This window comes from Bradysia coprophila, unplaced genomic scaffold, assembly GCF_014529535.1.
Source record: "Bradysia coprophila strain Holo2 unplaced genomic scaffold, BU_Bcop_v1 contig_138, whole genome shotgun sequence".
Lineage (NCBI taxonomy): Eukaryota > Metazoa > Arthropoda > Insecta > Diptera > Sciaridae > Bradysia > Bradysia coprophila.
Window position 1 is genome coordinate 7,711,406 of NW_023503409.1, and position 23,713 is coordinate 7,735,118.

The 23,713-nt window shown below is 35.4% G+C and overlaps 3 protein-coding genes and 1 long non-coding RNA gene across 5 annotated transcripts in view; 1 reads left to right on the forward strand and 3 right to left on the reverse strand.

Moving 5' to 3' along the window:
- LOC119073866 (GTP-binding protein RAD) overlaps positions 1-13,288 on the forward strand; it is an 81,798-nt gene extending 68,510 nt beyond the window's left edge. For both annotated transcript variants that reach the window (XM_037179734.1, XM_037179735.1), the window contains exons 6-9: positions 1,151-1,236; positions 9,554-9,734; positions 10,380-10,513; positions 12,870-13,288. In XM_037179734.1, coding sequence (XP_037035629.1) covers positions 1,151-1,236; positions 9,554-9,734; positions 10,380-10,513; positions 12,870-13,013 — 545 coding nt within the window. In that variant the 3' untranslated portion in view covers positions 13,014-13,288. The remainder of the gene's footprint in view (positions 1-1,150; positions 1,237-9,553; positions 9,735-10,379; positions 10,514-12,869) is intronic.
- LOC119073913 lies at positions 2,563-3,244 on the reverse strand. The gene is made up of 2 exons (XR_005087104.1): positions 3,033-3,244; positions 2,563-2,971 (listed from the first exon to the last, which is right to left on the reverse strand). It is a non-coding gene; the product is annotated as an uncharacterized LOC119073913 (long non-coding RNA).
- A 6,555-nt stretch (positions 13,289-19,843) lies between the features above and the next one.
- LOC119073868 (zinc finger protein 723-like) lies at positions 19,844-21,207 on the reverse strand. The gene is made up of 2 exons (XM_037179738.1): positions 20,296-21,207; positions 19,844-20,237 (listed from the first exon to the last, which is right to left on the reverse strand). Exons 1-2 carry the CDS (start codon positions 21,142-21,144, stop codon positions 19,920-19,922), a joined length of 1,167 nt encoding a protein of 388 aa, XP_037035633.1. The 5' UTR covers positions 21,145-21,207; the 3' UTR covers positions 19,844-19,919.
- A 1,534-nt stretch (positions 21,208-22,741) lies between these two features.
- Positions 22,742-23,453, reverse strand: LOC119073902 (respirasome Complex Assembly Factor 1). Its single transcript, XM_037179791.1, has 2 exons — positions 23,158-23,453; positions 22,742-23,095 (listed from the first exon to the last, which is right to left on the reverse strand). Exons 1-2 carry the CDS (start codon positions 23,358-23,360, stop codon positions 22,912-22,914), a joined length of 387 nt encoding a protein of 128 aa, XP_037035686.1. The 5' UTR covers positions 23,361-23,453; the 3' UTR covers positions 22,742-22,911.
- Positions 23,454-23,713: the final 260 nt, after the last annotated feature.

The window sequence follows — 23,713 nt, forward strand, 5'->3', positions numbered from 1 at the left end:
ATTGTCATAAATAGAAATGTACTTCCCATGAATTTCTAAAATTGGAACACTTACAGCATATACATGAACCGAACACATTTCAGTTTACCTACATATTTTTAACCATCTATTTTCACATTCACTTGTTTTATATTATGGTTCATATCACATGTACTACACATTTATTTATAGGTTCTTTGAACACCCCGAACTTATGTTTTGTACAGGCACTCTCTTGTAGCGTTGATGGATTCTAATTTACGGTGGTAGACGAGAGAAAAAAAATGTACAACTTGCACAAAGTCAAAACTTTGGATTTAGGATACAAATACCATTTATAATTAACCTCTGTATGATTCTGAGGCTACATTGCTGGAAAGTGGTAGATTTTATCTGTAGAGAGGAACTCAGGTCTGGAAAATTTATTTATTGAAGTTTTCAGAGTAAATTGTCATTCCAAATTATGTTTAAAATGCGGAATGAACGCAGAGTGGAAATACAAACGACTGAAACCCATGTGGAAAAGTTCATCGAATGTAGAACATAACAGGACAGAAATTAAAGTCGAAAAGTACCTATGAGTCCTCTTTACGATCAATTTTTTTTCAGTGTTACATTTTTGTATGAAAATTTTCGAACAGAATCAACGCTCTTCTAGCAAAACTGTTTCGGATGACAGCTGCCAAATAGATTACTACTTTGTATGAGAAAAGTTTCCACATTTTTTTAGAGAGCCAAAATTTGTATGATTTACTGTCCAGTTTAAGTACTCAATTTAGAGCACCACTCATGTTTGCAGTGCGTTGACAGAAAGCTCTATTGTGTTCGGTTTATAAAATATTTCACTTGGGATGGCATATGGAATCGCTGGGATTTTTCAATCAAATCAAATTTCTGGTTACCTACCCTGATGATTAGCCTACATTTTGGCACCCAGAATTTCACCTGAAAATCTAGTGTCACAAAATTTGTCGAAAATTATTCTATATGCAAATCTGTTCGCACCTTGCCTGTTAACCTTAATACTATAAATTCATGAGAAACGTTGTGTATCATTTTCTGTCTGAATGCTTGAGTTATTTGTTCAAACCTAATCATTCGATTGACAATGAATGAGTAACATACACACATGAATAAAATTGGTTTTTTCTTTTTCTTTTTTCCTTTTTAGAAACATCAGGAGAAGAAAATATATCCATAATATTAAATGGAGAAGAATCTGAATTGAAATTCGTTACGGACAGGCGAGGAAGCAAGGTATGTACAAGTGCACACAATATGATGTTTAATGAAATTTGCCACAATAGTAACGCTCTGGCATTTAGATCATTAAAAAAAAGGAGGAAGAGAGAGAGAGAGAGAGAGAGAGAGCGAGATAAAAAGGAAGAAGAAAAATAGGAAATTGTTGAAGTGGAAAATTATTTTACTTAAAATGGTTGTTTTTTGCGTTTGGTTTTGCCTTACGTGAGTTTTTCAACAAAAGTTGTTGATGCTATTAACGCTGGTAGTTTATTGGAATTTATATGGTATACGCTTAAGTGTGTTTAATTCCATAAACGTTTTATGTGATGTTGGTTTGATGGAATATTATGGGAAAAAGTTACCTGCGAACGGGACAATTTAATTATAAACGATTTTGCACCTAATAGAACGTATAATAGGACCACTTCGTATAAGACGTTGCTTGATTAAGTTATTATCACAATTTGTTTGAGAAAATTACGGTGAGCTATATACAACGATGATTTTTCGCTGCATACACGTCTGCTTTGACCATCTTTATCGTATTACATAGACGTAACATAAAACAATTCTTTTGTGATCATGTCCGGAGCGATAGCGGAGGACTTGACGCAGTCTAACTCCCAAAAAAAGAACGAAGAAAATTTTTTGAGACGCGGCAACTGTGTATGGGCGAGAATTCTACTTTCGCCAAAATGTCCAATATCGTAACCAAATTATTTTTGAAATATTCTCACTTGAAATACAAAGAAATGAGCTATCACAAGCCTACCAAAGTGCTTGGGAACCGGATATATTGCGTTTTCCAAGTCGTCATTTACAGTACAAATACAAGAAAAATGACATTCTCCACACAATCAAAATCTTTCAACTTACTCTGTATGTTTCTATATCTATCTATCTGTCTATCTACCTATCTATCGATGGTCGATCTCGGAAAATCCGCAGCCAATCTCCATGAAACTTTGCAGGAACCTTAGTCAGGCCATTAGAACTTAAGTTTCATTCATAATTATCCCAGGAAAAATCAGAATTTTGTGGAATTAATTAACTAATTTTCGGAACAATTTCTCTCATATAAAAATGTACAGCCATTTTGTGTTGATAGTGTTGTGAAGTTGGTTGTAATTTGGTAGAAATTTCAAAATTCAAAGTTTTTGAATATTATAGTTTACATGATGGGTAATTAGAAAAATTTGGTCACTTTCGGGATATGTTGGGCAGCTGGAAATATTTGGTCACTTTCAGGGTCAAATTTTCAAATTTCGTCAAATTTTCGATTTTCGTCAAATTATCGATTTTCGTCGACGGTTATTCAACAATTAGATTCAAAGACACATATCAAATGTTTCAGGCGTTAAATCGTTTCGTTTGTATTTTTCGTTTGAATTTATCACAATCGTGTCAAATGAGTCGGAAGTTAGAAATTAACTTTGTCTTATATTTTATAATGAGCCATTATATCCAACGGAGTAAATTTAAAATTGTCATCACAAGCACTGGTAAAAATCCGGCAACAACTGAAGCAGTACCACTAGCAATAGCACAGCCACGTTCTACAAGCTCTACTCGCAGTAGTTCCACTTCCGCACGTCCCTGTTCAGCACCAGTACATGTGGATTCGTAAGCTGCAATAGCTCTTTCCATGCAATCTATCATAGCTCGAATCGCCGCACACTCATCGTTGCCTGGATTTGCAGCACTAAAACAAAGTGCAAAGTGTAGATTTGCATCCGGGCAATGGGTAAAACTGTTTCGGAAGAAAAATACGATTAGATGACGATTATAAACGGTCGACCTTTTTTCATTACAATTCACTAATAGTTGCCCCGTTTGTGTTTTGATTGTTTGTTGATTTCAGCGATTTAAATAATGATGCCAAATCTGGTGTCGAAGTATCAATAGCGGATCCACCAACAGCAGCAACTACTCCAAATACCGCGAGAATGGTAAAAAAGACGAACTTCATTGTAATAAAAAAAAAATTGAATTGGTACTGACAACTTTGTGCAAACTAATGATATCAGCAGGGATCATCAACATTTTATTTTATCGATGTTGGACATGGATTTATCTTTATCTTTCATTTGTTGATTAGTAATCGCACGTTACAATCCAATCGCATTTGTCATCTGTGCCTTTTTTCAGAATTAAATATCGATAAAATGATAAATCATTCAAATTCGAGAGAAATTTCCGCGGGAAGCCACTTGAAAGCAAACAGTGAAGTAGCTTTCTATTTATAGAATTGGCAGACAAATTTTTAATTTGCAAATCCCTTACTTAAACACAGTTCTAGCGCTCGTTATTTTCGAAGCATATAATATAGGGCGATTTTCCTTTTAGACTTTTGGCCAAAATCCCTGACCTCAAGGAGTGATTGTGTCCGTGGGTTATTTTGTTCATGACTTGGTTACTGTTGAAAATTTAATGACATTTTGCTGATTTATGGTTTTCCTGTCATTTCTAATTTGTGTTTCCCGATTTTTGTCTCCCGAATCTACAAGAAAAGTGTGACACAGTCTTTGTAGTACAATTTCTAAAATGAATGATACCGCTGGAGTTGACGCATATTTTTTTGGTAAAATTTTGTTGTTTTCAGTCAAACTTTTTTGGTAAAAATTATTTGGCAGATGATGAGGAAAACTAAGCCAGCTTGTTTGAACTAATTGAGTGTAGAATTTATTTTTTGCATAACGAAGCTGAAAGCGACACCTCTAGCGATATCATTCATTTAAGAAATTGTATTACAAAGACTGCGTCACACTTTTCTCGTAGATATTTTGTTGGGATGCTATTTAATTGGGAAAGTTTAATTTTAAAATGATATAGATCGGCTTACATATTGTGTGTTGGGGGAGTAGGGAGGAGTGATATTATATAGCTCCGTAATTTTTACTCAAAGACAATTAGTCGACTGAAAAAATGTCAGTTTTTTTTCTTTCTTATTTAAAATTTAAGGGTAGATTTTTGTCGGAAATTAAATTAAGAATAAATTGTCTTCTCACGGAGACTCAAGTTTCATTTTATACATTGAGTTTGTATGTAATGACGTGCTTAATTGGGGTACAAATTCACCTGCTTGTGGAATTATTTTTTTAAAATTCAAATGAAAATACGAATACGAATTCTTAAAATCTCCTAAAATTTCTTAAAAAATAGGTTTGAATTTCTCAAATTCTTAAATTTCCAAATTTAAGACTTTAAGAAACTCAAGGAATTGCTTAAGCTATTTTATCGTATTTTAAGAATTAAAGTCTCAAAAATAGGACCTACCATCAAGCTACCGTATTTCGTTATCATTTTATCAATTAAAAGTGGGAGGTGGGAGATTGTTATGACATCTCAAGTTACATAAAATTCAAATCAAGCAATGCACTGCTGGCAATTAAGAGAAGATTCAAACGTGAAAACCTAAAGGAAAATTTGTATGGAGTTATACCAGTGTCTACATCTTCCGATACACTTATATACTAATCTGTCAATCCACTGTATTGCCTGCAGTGTGTTGCATCAACCGTAACACATCTACAAATTTTATTTAAAAAAAAAAAACTTTTCATGAATCCAGAATTTAAATAATGAAGGAAACTTTTCGGTATAAACAGCAAAGCGGCTCTAATTACCTGCACAAGAAAACATTCATTCAACTGTTCGTATAGTGGATAGTTTCGTCTATTACGCGGCGAGATATATGGTGTGTATTCTGACTATTCTTTTTTTAGCATCAGATTACGTTGAGAAAAACTACATTAAAGTAACAAAAAGAAATATTTATTACCAGATACACTTTGTAGAGAGCGCGGCAATAAATATAATTAATAATTAACACATGTTCGGCCATAAAAATGTATTTCTTTTTCGTTTTTTTTTCTTCTTTCTTCTTTTTTAAACCGACCATTTCTAGTCAGATCATAAGACATGATTTTTCTGGCGAGTTAAGAATAGAATTTGCAAAGTAAAACAATCTGTCCGAACCGAATCGATTGATCTCACCAGTTGATGATTTATAAAGTTAGTTTTTTTTTTCGCATCCATTTTGCTCGTTTGCCATTAACGGTAATATAATTATTTATCTTAACTTAAATCAATTCAATCGCATTACACCCAATAAATTTCGGTAAAAAATATTCGATTTTGTCTTGTATTATTGACTGGGCATCCTTAACCGTATGCATATGTTTATGATCTTTCTCTGCGCCAGCCACATATCATAACAACCAATACGTCAACGGATTTTGAAGCAACCCAGATCTATGACACTGATAGCATCTAAAAATAAGTTCGAGGAAAAAAAATATTTATTTTTTTGTGGAAAGAAATACAAATGCAAACGATATTTAAGATTTGTTTATGCTTTCGTCTCGTTGATAACCTAAATAATTCACTGATGGATTTCGATATGAACGCAAACACATCACTAAACCATTTTTACGTTTGATGCATTTCACATGTCAACAGTATACATTTCGTGGGCAAAAGGTAGTGATGTAGTTTATATAATACCTATTCAGTTAGAGGTAGCGCTTCGTCGTGTCTCTGTTACATAGAAATTGGAGATTATAGGTTATTATTTACGCGCCCACAGTTGCGATAACCTTGATACTAATCTGAAACTAACAGAAATAGCAAATTTTGGAGATCAATTATAAGTATCACCTACGCACTTCCAGCATGAGTGGTACTCTAAATAGAGTATTGAGAGTATTGAACTGCACTGTACAAAAAAAATGTGGAAAAATTGTCTTAATGACAGCTGGCACTACGATCACACATATGCTTGCAGTGCGTTGGTATCACGTGTTACCGTTCAGAGAAAATTTAAGTTGTGTCCATATGCTAAATATGTCCAATGTTGCATCACGTAACCAGTGCGGCCCCGGAACACAGTGATGACTATCTGTGGTCTTTGAAGAACAGATGTAGTCGACCAATATGTCGGTCGTGGGTATTATTTCGCAAGCTATGGACGGAGACAAAAATAGTTTAAGTTATTGATTGAGGTCTTATAGTTGCAATCGATGAAATCTATCTCTCTAGAGCAAAACGGCTAGTAGTAATTTCGCGCTGTATGGGCGCGAAATTACACTATTAAAGTAGGAATCTCGCGCCACGCGAAATTCCCACTTTATTAGTGTAATTTCGCGCCCATAAGGAATTTCTTGCTGGTAGGAATCTCGCAACGTCTCAGTTGCGATGCAGGCATCCTAACATTTTGTAAAAGGAAAATCCACTTTTTCTGAGTAAGGATACCGGTATCCTTGATGCAAAATATGTGTATCTCAGTTGGGATACCGGTATCCTAACGTTTTGTAAAAGGAAAATCCACACTTTCTATGACGGGATACCGGTATCCTTGATACAAAGCTCTAGGGTGTTAGAATAAATTCGCATCTCCAAAATTTATGTGCCTGATACTCAACTGAATCTACCGCCAATTTATCGCCAGGTACTCGTGAAAATTCTCTAAATCAAGTTAGCCATTGAAAAATGTATGGGCGCGAAATTCCACTATAATATGTGTAATCTCGCGCGGCTCGAAATTACTCGTTACCAGCAAAACTGTTTATCTCGAAATATAGACCGCAGGCCAAATTACACTACACATCGTATGCCTAATAAAGCACTTTTCAGTGGGTTTTATGGAAGTTAAGTGTGACGATTTAGCACATTATCATGCTGAGTTGCATATTTTCTTGATGGTAATTTTGTTTTAATTGTCGAGCATTTTACAAATGAGTTGTGTGTAGCCCGAGCGGCTTTTTAGCCCCGTACGAAGTACGAAGGGGCTTATAGGATTACGATGCCGTGTGTAATTGATGGAATTCGAAGCAGACGGTAAGGGCAAAGTGTTTGCCTATGTTTATAGATGACGAATCCGCAATAAAAATTTGGGCCGTCTGTCCGTCTGTCCGTCTGTCCGTCTGTCCGTCTGTCCGTCTGTCCGTCTGTCCGTCTGGTCGATATCTTGAGTAAATCAAATCCGATTTCAAAAAAAAAAAAAATCCCTGAAAGATAGTCAAAATAGTGAGGCTAAGTTCGAAGATGGGCATATTCGGGTCGGCCCTTCGTGAGTTAGGGCCACCTAAGTGATTTAAGGTCTTTTGGTGATATTTATGGCAAAATAAACGATGGAAAGGTAAATGACACGGCAAATGATAGGTATTGTCAATACCAATCCAGGAAAAAAAAGTTTTTTAAAATCGGGTGAGTGGACCGTGAGTTAGGGCCTTAGAAGTGAAAAGCTACTAGGGCCCTATGTGTATTTTACATAGAACTCAAGTAAATTTCATCCGTTTTTCGTAATTTTTGTTTCATTTGAAAGATAATCGAACACCGAATAGAATGTTGTTGCAAAAAAAAATTAAATTTGGGTCCTTGGACTAAGGCCGCTACTAGGGCCCTATGTGTATTTTACATATAACTCGAGCAAATTTCATCCGTTTTTCGTAATTTTTGGTTCATTTGGAAGGTAATCAAAGGCCGAATAGAATGTTGTTGAAAAAAAATTAAATTTGGGTCCTCGGACTAAGGCCGCTACTAGGGCCCTATGTGTATTTTACATATAACTCGAGCAAATTTCATCCGTTTTTCGTAATTCATTGTTTTTGTTTCATTTGGAAGGTAATCAAAGGCCGAATAGAATGTTGTTGAAAAAAATTAAATTTGGGTCCTCGGACTAAGGCCGCTACTAGGGCCCTATGCGTATTTTACATACAACTCGAGTAAATTTAATCCGTTTTTCGTAATTTTTGTTTCATTTGGAAGGTAATCAAAGGCCGAATAGAATGTTGTTGAAAAAAAAAAAAAAAAAATTGGGTTCTCGGACTACGGCCGCTACTAGGGCCCTATGTGTATTTTACATATAGCTCGAGCAAATTTCATCCGTTTTTCGTAATTTTTGTTTCATTTGGAAGGTAATCAAAGGCCGAATAGAATGTTGTTGAAAAAAAATTAAATTTGGGTCCTCGGACTAAGGCCGCTACTAGGGCCCTATGTGTATTTTACATAAAACTGGAGCAAATTTCATCCGTTTTTCGTATTTTTTGTTTCATTTGGAAGGTAATCAAAGGCCGAATAGAATGTTGTTGAAAAAAAAAATTAAATTTGGGTCCTCGGACTAAGGCCGTTACTAGGGCCCTATGTGTATTTTACATATAACTCGAGCAAATTTCATCCGTTTTTCGTAATTTTTGTTTCATTTGGAAGGTAATCAAAGGCCGAATAGAATGTTGTTGAAAAAAAAAATTAAATTTGGGTCTCGGACTAAGGCCGCTACTAGGGCCCTATGCGTATTTTACATACAACTCGAGTAAATTTCATCCGTTTTTCGTAATTTTTGTTTCAATTGAAAGATAATCGAACACCGAATAGAATGTTGTTGAAAAAAAAAATTAAATTTGGGTCCTTGGACTAAGGCCGTTACTAGGGCCCTATGTGTATTTTACATATAACTCGAGCAAATTTCATCCGTTTTTCGTATTTTTTGTTTCATTTGGAAGGTAATCAAAGGCCGAATAGAATGTAGTTGAAAAAAAAATTGGATCCTCGTACTAAGGCCGATACTAGGCCCTATGTGTATTTATACTCAATAAATTAAAATTTTAGGGCTATTTGAAATTTTTGTTTTATTTGAAAGGAACGTCGTACGGGGCTTCGTAATTGCGCTATGCGCAATTTCTAAGATGTACACATTACATAATAATTTTACTTTAACTACTTTAACCGGCGCATAGGCTTACGGTCAAAGTAGGGTGACAGACGCACTAGGGTCACGTACGCAATAGATATACGGGTTTGTACGGGGCTCAGTCGCAGCAAACGCTCCGACTGTTCTGATGGCTCGTTTTGAACCAGTCTAGTCCTCATAATCATTATAGTGATATGTGTGCCGACCGCCTTGGAAAATGACTTCATCTTTGTATGCCACTTGTATGTATATTTCATCAGGAGACGTTCTAAATTCCGCCATTCAAGAAAACCTAAAAATTATTCGAATCAGCAAAACTACATCACTTAAAACTGAGTAGAGTTTCAATACAAATTTAAATATTTCTGCGACCTATTATTCATCTGTATCTTAAACTTGCAGACAATAAACAAACATTCTATTTTAGGATATCAACATTTTGTATTATTATCTTTCGGAGTCACAGTAATCCTCAACATGCTTCATTTATTTGCACTAAAGGAAACAGTTCCTCCCCGTTACATAAACATTTCATTTTTACGTAAAGAAATATTCTTCTTTGTTTTTACTTCACATAAATTTGATTTATGTGTACCACAAAGCTCAGTGCTATAATTTCATTTGGTTCTGTTCTCATTTCAGGAAGAGCTGGAAAAGTGTGATGCATTTGTAATCGTCTATTCAGTGGTGGACAAAGCTTCATTTACACATGCCGAGCAGCTAATGGTTTCGTTTCAAGACATGGACTTAATTCGAACTAGACCGGTGATTTTAGTTGCAAACAAAATTGATTTGGCTCGATCGAGAGCTGTGTCTTCCCAAGGTATGTGCTTTCCTATCATTTGTGTATAACAAATCTTTTGTTAAATGAAAAGAGTTTGTACCAGAAAATACTTGAAACATGAGAGTAACTCAATTACTGATTATAAAAGGTTCAATCCCTAGAGGTAGTACACGCTAATTCATACCTAAGCTATTAATCTTCTTGATTTCCTGCTGCTGAAATATTTCGTTCACTTATTTCATATGTTACGTACGGTCCCATTTACATTTTGATATAAACAAAACGATGTGATATATACCCATCATTCGAAATGCCTTAAACCACTTTAATTTCGATTCTCTTACACATATGCTACGCTCAAGTACAATTTTAATTAATTTCCCTCTTAATTTCATATTCCAATACATCATTTCGTCTTCGTTGAACCCATAAATCGTTTACGCTTTTTGTAGGTGGTTTTCAGCAGTAAGTACATTCAGTACAATTATATAGTTAATGATACGACGGCACGGCCTATGAATTTGTGGAGCAGAGAAAGAATGGAAGCATACATACACACACAAATTTCTGCATATTTTAATTGTGCCATTTCCGAGAGACCATTCCATTTCTAAAAATATATTTAACTTTCTACGACTTTGTTCTACACAACCATAATAATAATTGAATTCATGAAATTTTCAGATGGACGTTGTTTAGCCTGCACGTTCCGTGCAAAATTTATTGAAGTGTCAGTTGGAATTAATCACAACGTGGATGAATTGCTGGCTGGTACTCTAACACAAATTAGGCTAAAAAAGGAAAATAATATTTTACAGGTATGAAAATCCATATTCAAGTGTTCTCGCTTTTTTCCGTCGTCGTCGTCTTCTTCTTCTTCTTCTTCTGTATAATTCGGTTTGTTTAAATAACACATTAGAAACGGAATGGGAGAAGGGGACTTTATATACTTTGCCTTTCAAATTCCGTTTGAATCACACCACGTTCGCTCTCTTATTTCCCATTTTCCCTTTTTTTCCGTATGATATAAAAAATGCAGATGGTAAAGGACTAAATATGGGTGTAATATTCGGTATTTTAGGTGATATCTGTCTCAGTGTTATTAGTGTAGCTTATGAGTACACTTTCTTTTATTCGAAATATGCCGGAAATTATGCTTTTTATTCACATTTGCAAATATTATGTTTGCTTTTCCACATGATCGTTAAAGAAAGTGGCATGGTTTCAACCGAGCATATTGTTCTGATTATACCATACGTATGTTATGCCTATCGTTTTCGTACGTTTTATCATTTGCATAAATGAGCATTTTGTTTGCGATGAAAGAAGAAAATGAAAATTTGTTTTGAACACATGAAGCGGCAACAGAATAATGTTCCTCATCAAATATACTGAATCGCATTAATTTTTGGTCGATAAGAGAAATTTCACCTGAATGAAGAATTTTTGTATTGAAACGATATATGTCTGCAAAAGGAATGGATATTGTATATCGACGTAAAACATGTTTTGTTTTTGTATATGAACATAGGAAGGATGCTGTTTGCATCTTAAACTACGGTTTTTCCTTCTATTTTATAAATTTAAGTTTAATTATAAATATTAGACAGCAAAGTCCAAAGTTTATGAAGACTGACGGTACTGCAAACTCCCAGCGAATTACAAAAAAAATACGACACCCAACTTTCCGGTGAATTTACTATCATTTCAACCAATACCAACCAATTACAACAAATTTTTCGTATGTGTAGTGTATCGATATGATGGTTCGGAAGATTCGCTTACTCACGTGGGGGAAGTTTGCGTCCAGAGCCGAAGGCGACGGAATAATCCCCAGAGTGAGTAAGCAAATTTTCCCGCAGGGAACGTGACATACTATCACATTCTATCGTCCAGAAAGGACTTTTTCATAGTTACAAACAGTGATGTAACGTGCACTTTACCGCGCGCTGGTATGTAATAGTATATTACTTCCGAGGTTCCAAGTTGTGTATTTGATAAGTGGGGTGTTACAGCCCGACCCGAAGGGGAGGGCTGTATTCCCCACTTGTCAAATAACAACTTGGAACCTCGTAAGTACAATGCTTTACGTGATTAGGCAATGTAAATGAAAATGAAACATGCCGTAACACATAAAATAAATTGACCTTTAACTAAGTTCACGTGAAATTGTGTCTGTATTTGTCAAAATGTAACAGCATCTTACTTTTTGGAATAGATGTCGATTAAGCATCTAAGCCGATAGATAAAATTTTAGCACAACATCTTCTATCGAGCGACTTTACTGCGAAAAACTGTGCACGCAGAAAGTCGTCGAACATGTGAACAATAGAGTCGCAAACAATATCACAATATAAGCTCTTCTATTGTTTACGATTATATTGATCTATTTTTCACATGTTCGATGACTTTCTGCGTACACGGCAGTCACAACATTACAAGGGACAAATATTTCGTGTGAATTTTGGTGTTCCGAGGCGTAGCCGAAAGTGAATAAAAATACTCGGAAGCGTGACTTTCTATTTTTATCCAGAGTTTTACAAAGGATTTTGCATGCGTAAGGTGTCGAAAGAAATGAATAAATGATATAAATATCGTTTAGAAGCTCGTAGAGGAAGACATTTGTTTTTAGAGATGAGCGGGTCAAGGATATTCGAAACCCGACCGACCCGAATTAAATTATTGAAGCCAGATAACTCAAAAGCCAGGTAAAATTAAATCCGGTCGGGGTTGTTTTTACCAAGTTCCGGTAACCCACTCATCTCTATTTTTTTTGATTGAGGACAGAAAGAAGAGGAAGATTTCAATTAGACACCGGCAGTCAAAGTCAATGCGAGTGACGTACAGTCAGCTGAAGGTTAGAGGCATTTCTAACTAGGATATGGTAAAAAAAAATCCCTATAGTGTACAGTTCGGAATCTGTCAGCAAGGGAAGTCTCCATGTCTTTTGTGAGCTTTTTTATAGGAAGAAAAAGCAGTGGGAGAAGTATTTGATATTGAATTAAGCAAAAAAAAATATATTCATTCGCATTCCATATATTACAATGTCCTTTTATATTTAGTGTTGATGATATTTGATATAATGTAACCTACGCACGTATAAATCTACCTACTACGAACATAGCTCCTCTTCCTATATATATTTATCGTTTTTCTTCTTCTTCGTTTTAACAGGGTTCGCGTGAAAATTCGCCGGCACATTGGTATAAAAGCCGAGGAGTCGTGCGGGCCAGCATGAAAGCTCGTCAAATGATCACATGGATATTGGGAAAAGAGGATTCCAAGTTTAAAAATTGTGAAAACTTACAAGTTTTGTGAAAATTTGTTTGAAATTTTCTATGTAAACATAAAAGTAAAAACATTTTTTTTTTTCAAGTGGATGAATTAAACAATAATTAGTCGTAATGTTTAACAGTTAAGTGACAAATAAAATTTATTTAAAACTTATATACATTATATCAAAATTGTGAAAAAAAATTATATTTAAAAAAAAATTGAAATGCAAAAATTAAAAAAAATGCTAGTTGGATTAAGCCAATTCAGAATACATAAATTATTAAATAAATTTTGTCTATTACAAAGCGCGATATATGTGGCTCGATTGTTTTATTTTTGATTCTCCCTTACTACGGCATTCACAACTTTTCTTAAAAAATCTGACAATGAAACCATAGTATCTGCAGACAATAGTTTTTTACATGCTACATGCGTCGAAAACCGTACTTTTCATGTTTGAAGCACGTCTTTCGACGCCCTCAGCATGTAAAATCCATTACATAACTCGGGATAAAAGTGAAAAGTCTCGTTTTCGTGTGTTTATTGACCTCGGCTTCGCCTTGGATCAACAAAATTCACACGAAAACTCACTTTTCATCTTTTTATCCCTAGTCATGTAAAATACTATTTTAGCGTATTAGATTCCAGAACTCGCAACAATTGCATTTACCTAGAAGCACGTTATATAAGCACATAACTCGGTAAAGAGACTCCATCTTCCACTCTTTTTTTACAGCAATGGATTGCATGAGCTAAGATTGCCATTTTCTTTTCCATCCTTCTTCATACATTTCTACACCAGTAAATAACAGTAAGTCATGGTTGTAAACGCTTAGATGGTCTCGCAGATCGCCACTTTTGATGTTACAAAAAAAAACACTCAAAATTCAATCATCACAGAACTTTCGATCGAAGAAAAATCTTTTTAAAATTTTAACTCACTACAAAAATGGCAATCGTTAACATCGATGAAAATAATCATCAATTTTGTTATACCTTCTGATTACAATGTGTTTGATGCAAAGTCGACTCCTTCAAGACCTTTAATCTGTCAGGACAGGCATATTAACAGTTTTACTATTCAAACTAATACTTCATTTGATCGAAGATTTTCAGAGATTGATTTCAGAAATCTTTTACTTCATTTCTTTTGAACATATTTTTGCTACATAAGACCTCATCAGTTAGAGCTTGTCATTTTTTCTTTCGTCCCGCAGTAGGAAGCATATAAATAACTATTGTTAACCTGTTGCAAACTGCTGTCATCTGTTATCGACAACGATAGCAAGAAAAGTGACAAGCTCTGACTGATGATAATTTTGCAAACAATTATTAGAAACAGGCCCTATTTTTCGAAAACGCGTTTCGCAAATTTCTAAAAGTTTCTAAAATCTCTTAAATATCTAAACGAGCCATCAGAACAGTCGGAGCGTTTGCTGCGACTGAGCCCCGTACAAACCCGTATATCTATTGCGTACGTGACCCTAGTGCGTCTGTCACCCTACTTTGACCGTAAGCCTATGCGCCGGTTAAAGTAGTTAAAGTAAAATTATTATGTAATGTGTACATCTTAGAAATTGCGCATAGCGCAATTACGAAGCCCCGTACGACGTTCCTTTCAAATAAAACAAAACTTTCAAATAGCCCTAAAATTTTAATTTATTGAGTATAAATACACATAGGCCTAGTATCGGCCTCAGTCCGAGGATCCAAATTTATTTTTTTTTCAACTACATTCTATTCGGCCTTTGATTACCTTCCAAATGAAACAAAAAATACGAAAAACGTATGAAATTTGCTCGAGTTATATGTAAAATACACCTAGGGCCCTACAGGTACTCAATTATATTATGACTATGGGATTGTAGGATTCATTCCTTTTACATCCTACACACTTCCCACATTCAATTGAACCAACGAATTCAATTTCATTTTTGATTTTGTCGATTGGCACCATTGACATACAAGTGGTTAGTTCTCATTATCTGCTTGTGGTGGCACCATATACTTTGCGTGTCCAAGCAGTTAAAGAAGTACTAGGTAGCGTCAATCAAAATTCTGAAAGAACAGTTTATATCAAGTCTGATTTGATCGCAAAGGCAGTAAGCAATTTAGAAGGTTTTTTGTGTGCCTTCACTTTTGAACACTTTGCACCGAAAACAAACAAAATTTATCGAAAAAAATAAAGATGTGACTTCTCTAGAGTTCAAAGAAGAATCCGACGACCTATCACTCATTTGAATTGGAGAACCCGTGTTCCCAAAGATAATGAAATAACCTGCAGTTTTTGCGATATTACGAAAAGCTTAAAAATAACTGAAATGTCACTTCGCAATCTGTTGACAAATGAACAATGAAACAATGAAAATGTTATGAAAAGAATCTTGCATATGTTATGTACCAAGAAGGCGGATATCAAAAACGGTAGAGGTACAGCCGATCGCTATTTTGTTGCACAACATCTTATGATTAGAATTTTGCTATTTTGTCCAATTTAAACTCAACAATCAACACACGTTTTAAACGGTTTTGTTGGTTTTCTTCATGTAATTCGTTCCATTCATTCTACATGTATTTCATTAGGGTTTTACATGTCTCCCATTTCACACGAATTTCCTTCTCATGTTTGAAAGATCAGAAAAGCATTAGTATTTTACATGACTTGGGATTAAAAGATGAAAAGTATGGTTTTCGTGTGAATTTTGTTGATCCGAGGCGTAGCCGAGGTCAATAAACACGCGAAAACGAGACATTTCATCTTTTTATCCCGAGTGGTTTTTGCATGCTTTGGAAGTCGAAATTAGTGCGTGAAACATGAAAAGTACCGTTTTCGACGCATGTAGCATGTAAAATACATATAGTGCACAAAAAAAACCTTCTAAATTGCTTACTGCCTTTGCGATCAAATCAGATTTGATCTAAACTGTTCTTTCAGAATTTTGATTGACGCTACCTAATACTTCTTTAACTGCTTGGACACGCAAAGTATATGGTGCCACCACAAGCAGATAATGAGAACTAACCACTTGTATGTCAATGGTGCCAATCGACAAAATCAAAAATGAAATTGAATTCGTTGGTTCAATTGAATGTGGGAGATGTGTAGGATGTAAAAGGAATGAATCCCACAACCGTAGTCATAATATAATTGGGTAACTGTACGCCCTAGTAGCGGCCTTAGTCCAAGGACCCAAATTTAATTTTTTTTTCAACTACATTCTATTCGGCCTTTGATTACCTTCCAAATGAAACAAAAAATACGAAAAACGTATGAAATTTGCTCGAGTTATATGTAAAATACACATAGGGCCCTAGTAGGGATGGGAGACGTTCAAAATTATCGATAATATCAATCGAAAGAAATTATCGATAGTCGATTAATCATATCGTTATCGATAATTTAATAATTATCGATTATTATCAAAATATCGAAATTCGATAATTATCAAAATATCGATATTTTGATATTTATCTGAAAATTCATTATAATCTACAGATATATCGGAATATACCTATAAATATCGGATTTTCGGAGCAAAATATCAATATATCGAATTATTGATATCTTGATAATTATCAAAATATCAATAATTATCGATTATCGATATTGTTTTGATAATTTTCGATAAAAAAAGTCGATAATTATCGATTATCGATAATTGATAATTATCGATAATCATTATCATTATCGCCCATGCCTAGGCCCTAGTAGCGGCCTTAGTCCAAGGACCCAAATTTAATTTTTTTTTCAACTACATTCTATTCGGCCTTTGATTACCTTCCAAATGAAACAAAAAATACGAAAAACGTATGAAATTTGCTCGAGTTATATGTAAAATACACATAGGGCCCTAGTAGGGATGGGAGACGTTCAAAATTATCGATAATATCAATCGAAAGAAATTATCGATAGTCGATTAATCATATCGTTATCGATAATTTAATAATTATCGATTATTATCAAAATATCGAAATTCGATAATTATCAAAATATCGATATTTTGATATTTATCTGAATATTCATTATAATCTACAGATATATCGGAATATACCTATAAATATCGGATTTTCGGAGCGAAATATCAATATATCGAATTATTGATATCTTGATAATTATCAAAATATCAATAATTATCGATTATCGATATTGTTTTGATAATTTTCGATAAAAAAAGTCGATAATTATCGATTATCGATAATTGATAATTATCGATAATCATTATCATTATCGCCCATGCCTAGGCCCTAGTAGCGGCCTTAGTCCGAGGACCCAAATTTAATTTTTTTTCAACTACATTCTATTCGGCCTTTGATTACCTTCCAAATGAAACAAAAAATACGAAAAACGTATGAAATTTGCTCGAGTTATATGTAAAATACACATAGGGCCCTAGTAACGGCCTTAGTCCAAGGACCCAAATTTAATTTTTTTGTCAACAACATTCTATTCGGTGTTCGATTATCTTTCAAATGAAACAAAAATTACTAAAAACGAATGAAATTTACTCGAGTTCAATGTAAAATACACATAGGGCCCTAATAGTGGCCTTAGTCCAAGGACCCAAATTTAATTTTTTTTTAACAACTTTCTATTCGGCGTTCGATTACCTTCCAAATGACACAAAAACTACGAAAAACGAATGAAATTTACTCGAGTTCTATGTAAAATACACATAGGGCCCTAGTAGTGGCCTTAGTCCAAGGACCCAAATTTAATTTTTTTTTCAACAACTTACTATTCGGCGTTCGATTACCTTCCAAATGACACAAAAATTACGAAAAACGAATGAAATTTACTCGAGTTGTATGTAAAATACACATAGGGCCCTAGTAGCGGCCTTAGTCCGAGGACCCAAATTTAATTTTTTTTCAACAACATTCTATTCGGCCTTTGATTACCTTCCAAATGAAACAAAAATTACGAAAAACGGATGAAATTTGCTCGAGTTATATGTAAAATACACATAGGGCCCTAGTAGCGGCCTTAGTCCAAGGACCCAAATTTAATTTTTTTTTCAACGACATTCTATTCGGTGTTCGATTATCTTTCAAATGAAACAAAAATTACGAAAAACGGATGAAATTTACTCGAGTTGTATGTAAAATACGCATAGGGCCCTAGTAGCGGCCTTAGTCCGAGGACCCAAATTTAATTTTTTTTTCAACAACATTCTATTCGGTGTTCGATTATCTTTCAAATTAAACAAAAATTACGAAAAACGGATGAAATTTACTCGAGTTGTATGTAAAATACGCATAGGGCCCTAGTAGCGGCCTTAGTCCGAGGACCCAAATTTAATTTTTTTTCAACAACATTCTATTCGGCCTTTGATTACCTTCCAAATGACACAAAAATTACGAAAAACGAATGAAATTTACTCGAGTTCAATGTAAAATACACATAGGGCCCTAGTAGTGGCCTTAGTCCAAGGACCCAAATTTAATTTTTTTTTCAACAACTTTCTATTCGGCGTTCGATTACCTTCCAAATGAAACAAAAATTACGGAAAACGGATTAAATTTACTTGAGTTCTATGTAAAATACACATAGGGCCCTAGCAGCTTTTCACTTCTAAGGCCCTAACTCACGGTCCACTCACCCGATTTTAAAAAACTTTTTTTTCCTGGATTGGTATTAACAATACCTATCATTTGCCGTGTCATTTACATTTCCATCGTTTATTTTGCCATAAATATCACCAAAAGACCTTAAATCACTTAGGTGGCCCTAACTCACGAAGGGCCGACCCGAATATGCCCATCTTCGAACTTAGCCTCACTATTTTGACTATCTTTCAGGGAAAAAAAAAATTTTGAAATCGGATTTGATTTACTCAAGATATCGACGTGACGGACAGACGGACAGACGGACAGACGGCCCAAATTTGTATTGCGGATTCGTCATCTATGAACATAGGCAAACACTTTGCCCTTACCGTCTGCTTCGAATTCCATCAATTACACACGGCATCGTAATCCTATAAGCCCCTTCGTACTTCGTACGGGGCTAAAAAGTTTCTTGAAAAAAATTTAAGTAATTTTATAAACTTTTTTAGAAATAGAAACTTTTAGAAATTTGAGAAACGCGTTTTCGAAAAGTAGGCCCTGATCAGAAAGTAAATCGTATACCCCAGAGACCGGTGATATTTGCAGTGTGTGCGTATACTTTATCATGAAGACTATTCACACTGAGCTACTGCAATTAACTTACGGGTAAAATTAAAAATTCACACAGATCGTGAAAAATACGTGGAAAATACTTGCAAAATAGCAATGTATTCATGTAATCACACAGGCATGATCACATGTACTCTGTATTTTACAAGCACTTTGTATTGTCACGATATGCCGAATTCGAACCGGTTATGGCAGGTGTGCATATTTGGGGATTAGCTGAAAGCCTAGGATGTGATTGTGGCGCCCTGAATCAGACGATGACACATATCGCATCTGAGTGACCATCAAGAGCATTTTCGAATAATATAGTGGAAGTGCACGAGGTCACTCTGCAATGTAATAATTCGCTGATTTGACTGTTGATCGAAGTGGTGGAGTAATAGAAATCATAGAAGTAATAGATTTTGTATCAGTCATCATTGAAGTGACAGATTTAGTGATTTTCTTAACAAAACGCTCTCCGTGTGGAACGACTTCCTACTTGCCTCCAATACACAAACAAACACACACTCTACGGTGAATAGTGATCGATATGTATGTCATGCGTTAGAAACACTTAGGCATATTGTCATATTCATCAAGGTTGTGGGATTAAAGAATAAATGGAATTTTTTGCAGAGATTATTCGCTTCATTCTTTTTTGGTTATGAAAACTTCAAAGGAAACCGAGACAAGTCTTAGGATATATTCACCATGTACATCAATTATTTGCCATGAGTTGACCTATTACACAGCCTTCGCTTGCGTAACGTATCGAAAATAATTAAGAATTTAAGAATGGTTCAGTCCTTGTAATTTTTTAGAATACGTTCGATTCGATACACAAACATTCGGCCGACTGATAGCCGGCTGAATATTCGAAGCAGCTGGTACTTTGATTGTTCGGTGTGTCTGAGTAACCACGGGTTTCACTTTCATAGTTTTCGGACAGTGAACTTTCCTTCTGTGAGTATCCAGACAATTGGGATTTTTGAATTTTGCATCGCATTGCTTGCAAGGGAAATTCTTTCCCGTCCAATGCACCGTTAGATGAGTGTTACATGTGGTTAAAGCCCGAAATCTTAGACCGCAAATCCAGCAGAGATATGGCTGGAATGATTAACACGAAGTTAGGCTTAAGAATTCGAAAAAGGGAAACTGCTTATACCTTTTCACCGGTGTGTATGCGTTCGTGGATGCGTAAGGGACCAGGAATCGTAAATGGCTTCCCACACACTCTGCATGGAGCCTTCTTCTTATCGTTGTGACATCGCATGTGACTGGTGAGTCTCCCTCGTGTAGCGAAATATTTACCACAAATTGTACATTCCAGGCTCGGCTGGGTGTTGTGTATGCTCATGTGTGTCGTCAAATACCTTTGTTCGTACAATAAGCCACAAATTTTACACGGAATTTTGATCTTCGGTATTGTGTGGACCTTGGTGTGGACCAACATGTGTTTCATCAAATGATTCATCAATTTACGCTTGGTCCCGCATATGTCGCATTCGAATAGCAAATGCGGGGCACTTCCGTGTCTGAGAATGTGTCGATCAAATGCGGAACAGACGACGAAGCTCTGACCACAAATATCGCAAATTTGAGGTTCCTTCGGTCCGGTTGGATGACTTTTCCTTTTCAAAAACTTTTTGATTTCTGCAATCTTTGGATTGTGTTTACCATTTCGGTCGATGAACGGTTGGTAGGCACGCGCGTAAGTGTGATCACGATGAATTAATACAAATTTTGTTTTCGTATCCTCGGGATCGACAGTCAGATTCTCTTGAAATTCCGCTTCCCTTTGTTCCAGTTTTATGTCAGGTCGTGTGCCAGAAGTGTCCAGAAATGTATCTTCGATTGGTTCGTCTTTAATGCTTCGTTCATCGTGATATTCTTCTTGCAACGGTTCCGATTTGAAAATTTGCTCGAATTCAATGATTTGGAAAGTGGTTTCGAAGTCTTCTTGCTCTTGTTTGATTTCAAACTCTTCGTAATTGTCCTTTATTGCAAATTCCATGATGAAACGAACTCTTTGGACTCAAAATTGTTTGTTTACGTTTATTATTTGTCAATAAAACACTGCATGCATACAAGCACACCAAGCATCAGCTGACAAAACTGTCATCCGCTTAGTTGTGCTGCCGCGCAGTCTAGTGTTGGTTTCTCACACTATTTTTGAAAGAAATCGTTTCCTTGAAGCATGTAAAGTAAGACGAGCTGGATCTTTAGTTGAAAGACTAGCTGAGATGAGACTACTTTTTTAATTAAATCAACGAAAAAGAATAACTGTTTCCCTTAGAAAAAAAAAATTATTGTCTCCACTTATTGCGTCGTTTCTACTTATTTGGTTTTTATCAAAGAAATGTTGTTGTCGGCCAGAACTTGGAGGAATTGGTTTTTTTACGAAAACCCAAAGAGTCCAAACTCTTTTCGAAAATCAGAATCTGTAAATGAAAATTGTAGAAGCTCACTGAACATAGGTAAGTCATGCTTACATTTGTGAGTGATCTGTTCATGGAAGTAAGTATGCGGATGAATGACCTGGCTCAGTGAAGTCTTTAAGCAGAAAATGTACTGATCATAGGAAAGAAAGCTCATGCTAGATGTTAAAACAGAAGGTCAGAAGCTAAGGTACACGGGTACTCACAACTCAGTAGTGGAATGAAATGTTATTGAAATTACAAACTCGAGCAAATGTGAGAGAACAATGGAAAAACTGGAAGTTCCAGTTTTGTTTGTTTGTTTGTTTATTTCGATTAATATACAGGCCACTACCCTAATTACATATTAACCGTTAATTTACGTACAAGTTGTCGTTATTAAATCATTAAATTCATAGTCTCAAAAGGAGATTAAAGCGAAAATCAAAGAAAAGAAAAAATTAAAGAGAAAAAGATCTTACATCCATTGATCAAACTGTAACTCTTAAATCTCATAGAGAGACTTGGTTCTTAAATACAGAAAAATTCGGTTCCAGTATGTCAATCGAAGAATACTATTCATTGTGGTTGCTCTGAAGTCTATATATAGGGGAATTGCGCTGAATGTTTGATTTTTTGTTGAACGGTAGGTAAAAAGTTCGCTGGTTGCGGGTGACTCGAGATGGGCGATTAAAGTTGAGTGCAGAGCTCAGGGTTGAGTCGATGTTACCGTGAACCAGTTTATGGAGTAAAAATTCATCGAACTGTAGTCGACGCTTCACACAAAGACACAAATACTCTTAACCTGTCACATACGGCTCTTCATCTGTTATCGATAACGACGACAAAAATAATGACAAAGCTCTGAGTAATATGGTCATTTATATAGTAAAATGCATGTTCAACAAAATTGAAGTACAAGACTTGAAATCAACAGATTAAAAACACTTTGATCGATGGAAGTAATAGACTCGATAATAATACTGGTCATATGCTTGCGTCTGTAACAGGTTAAACCATTTAATTTCGGCCTTTCACGTAGCCTATTGCAATCAAGAATGCACGACTTTATAACACAGTTGAAACTATGGGTTTTTCAACAGCACAACAGTTGTTGAATCAAATTTGCTGTAGTATTTGATATGCTTCATCAAAACGGACCTTTACTTAATCAACGAAATAACACTGCGTTACTGTGACTACATCCATATAAATTTAATAAACAATTCATCGTAAAATTACAACACTGACAAATTTCCGTTCAAAACGATTTTTGGCATTCAAAGCGACGCTCTTCGAAATAGCCAACAATAACCTAATGCGTTACAATTAATGGATTGTCGGTGGGAATTTGCTCAAACGTTCTATCCTTCAAGACTGTCAAAGTGCAATCCCGTGTAGAAGATAATCCAAGTAACTAAAAATCCCGCAAACGATGTCATGAAACCTTCTTTTACCAGTTCCCAGGCACCACCGTAGGACTCTTCATCGATTTGTTGAAAATTAATGCAATAGACGTACACCAAGCCACAATTGATTGCTGCAAATCTAATGAATTTACGGTTACAGACTAACTGAACGAAAGTGACTTTGAGGCAGTTAAACTTTACAGTGCCAGCGCAATGAATCCTTTCATGAAAAATGTGCCCCAAACGATACCGAGTATGATTCCCAGCACTTGTCTCGACCAATAAATAATGTCCAGAAATTCATCCTTGTCCGGCCATTCGGACTTTGCAATTAAAGCTTTGGACCATGGAGATATGGTTGCTTTTGTGCCGTTTCGCTCGATGGTATTTGTTCGTGTAGACATGTTAGTTAATAAATATAAATTATCTAATTTAAGGCCTTCCAAACTAATCAAAAAAAATATATGACAGCTACGACACGATGGCCGGCTGACGTGACAGTTTTGGCTCTTTACAGTAGAAATCAGCTGTGAAGCCGTTCACCGCAAAAATGCTTTGAGTAGCGCATTTCATTTGAAATTTAGATAGAAATAAGAAAGGGAGTGCTTCGAGCTTGGCTCTCAAAGTTTTGGATAGTAGGATTAGATTACTTTCGCTTCACTTTCGAGGTTTTATTACATTTAGTGAGGAACCGATATCAGAAAAGTAGAATAAAACGCTATGATTTCTCTCGTCTCCCTCCGTAGCGGAACCGGCC

What these genes read in the sequence shown, in the direction of transcription:
- LOC119073868 (XM_037179738.1), bottom strand. Translation starts at nt 21,144, where the DNA reads ATGGAATTTGCAATAAAGGACAATTACGAAGAGTTTGAAATCAAACAA. An exon ending in GCATACACACCGGTGAAAAG is followed by an intron (nt 20,238 to 20,295) that starts GTATAAGCAGTT and finishes TAATCATTCCAG; the next exon opens with CCATATCTCTGCTGGATTTG.
- LOC119073902 (XM_037179791.1), bottom strand. Translation starts at nt 23,360, where the DNA reads ATGTCTACACGAACAAATACCATCGAGCGAAACGGCACAAAAGCAACC. An exon ending in GGATTCATTGCGCTGGCACT is followed by an intron (nt 23,096 to 23,157) that starts GTAAAGTTTAAC and finishes TAAATTCATTAG; the next exon opens with ATTTGCAGCAATCAATTGTG.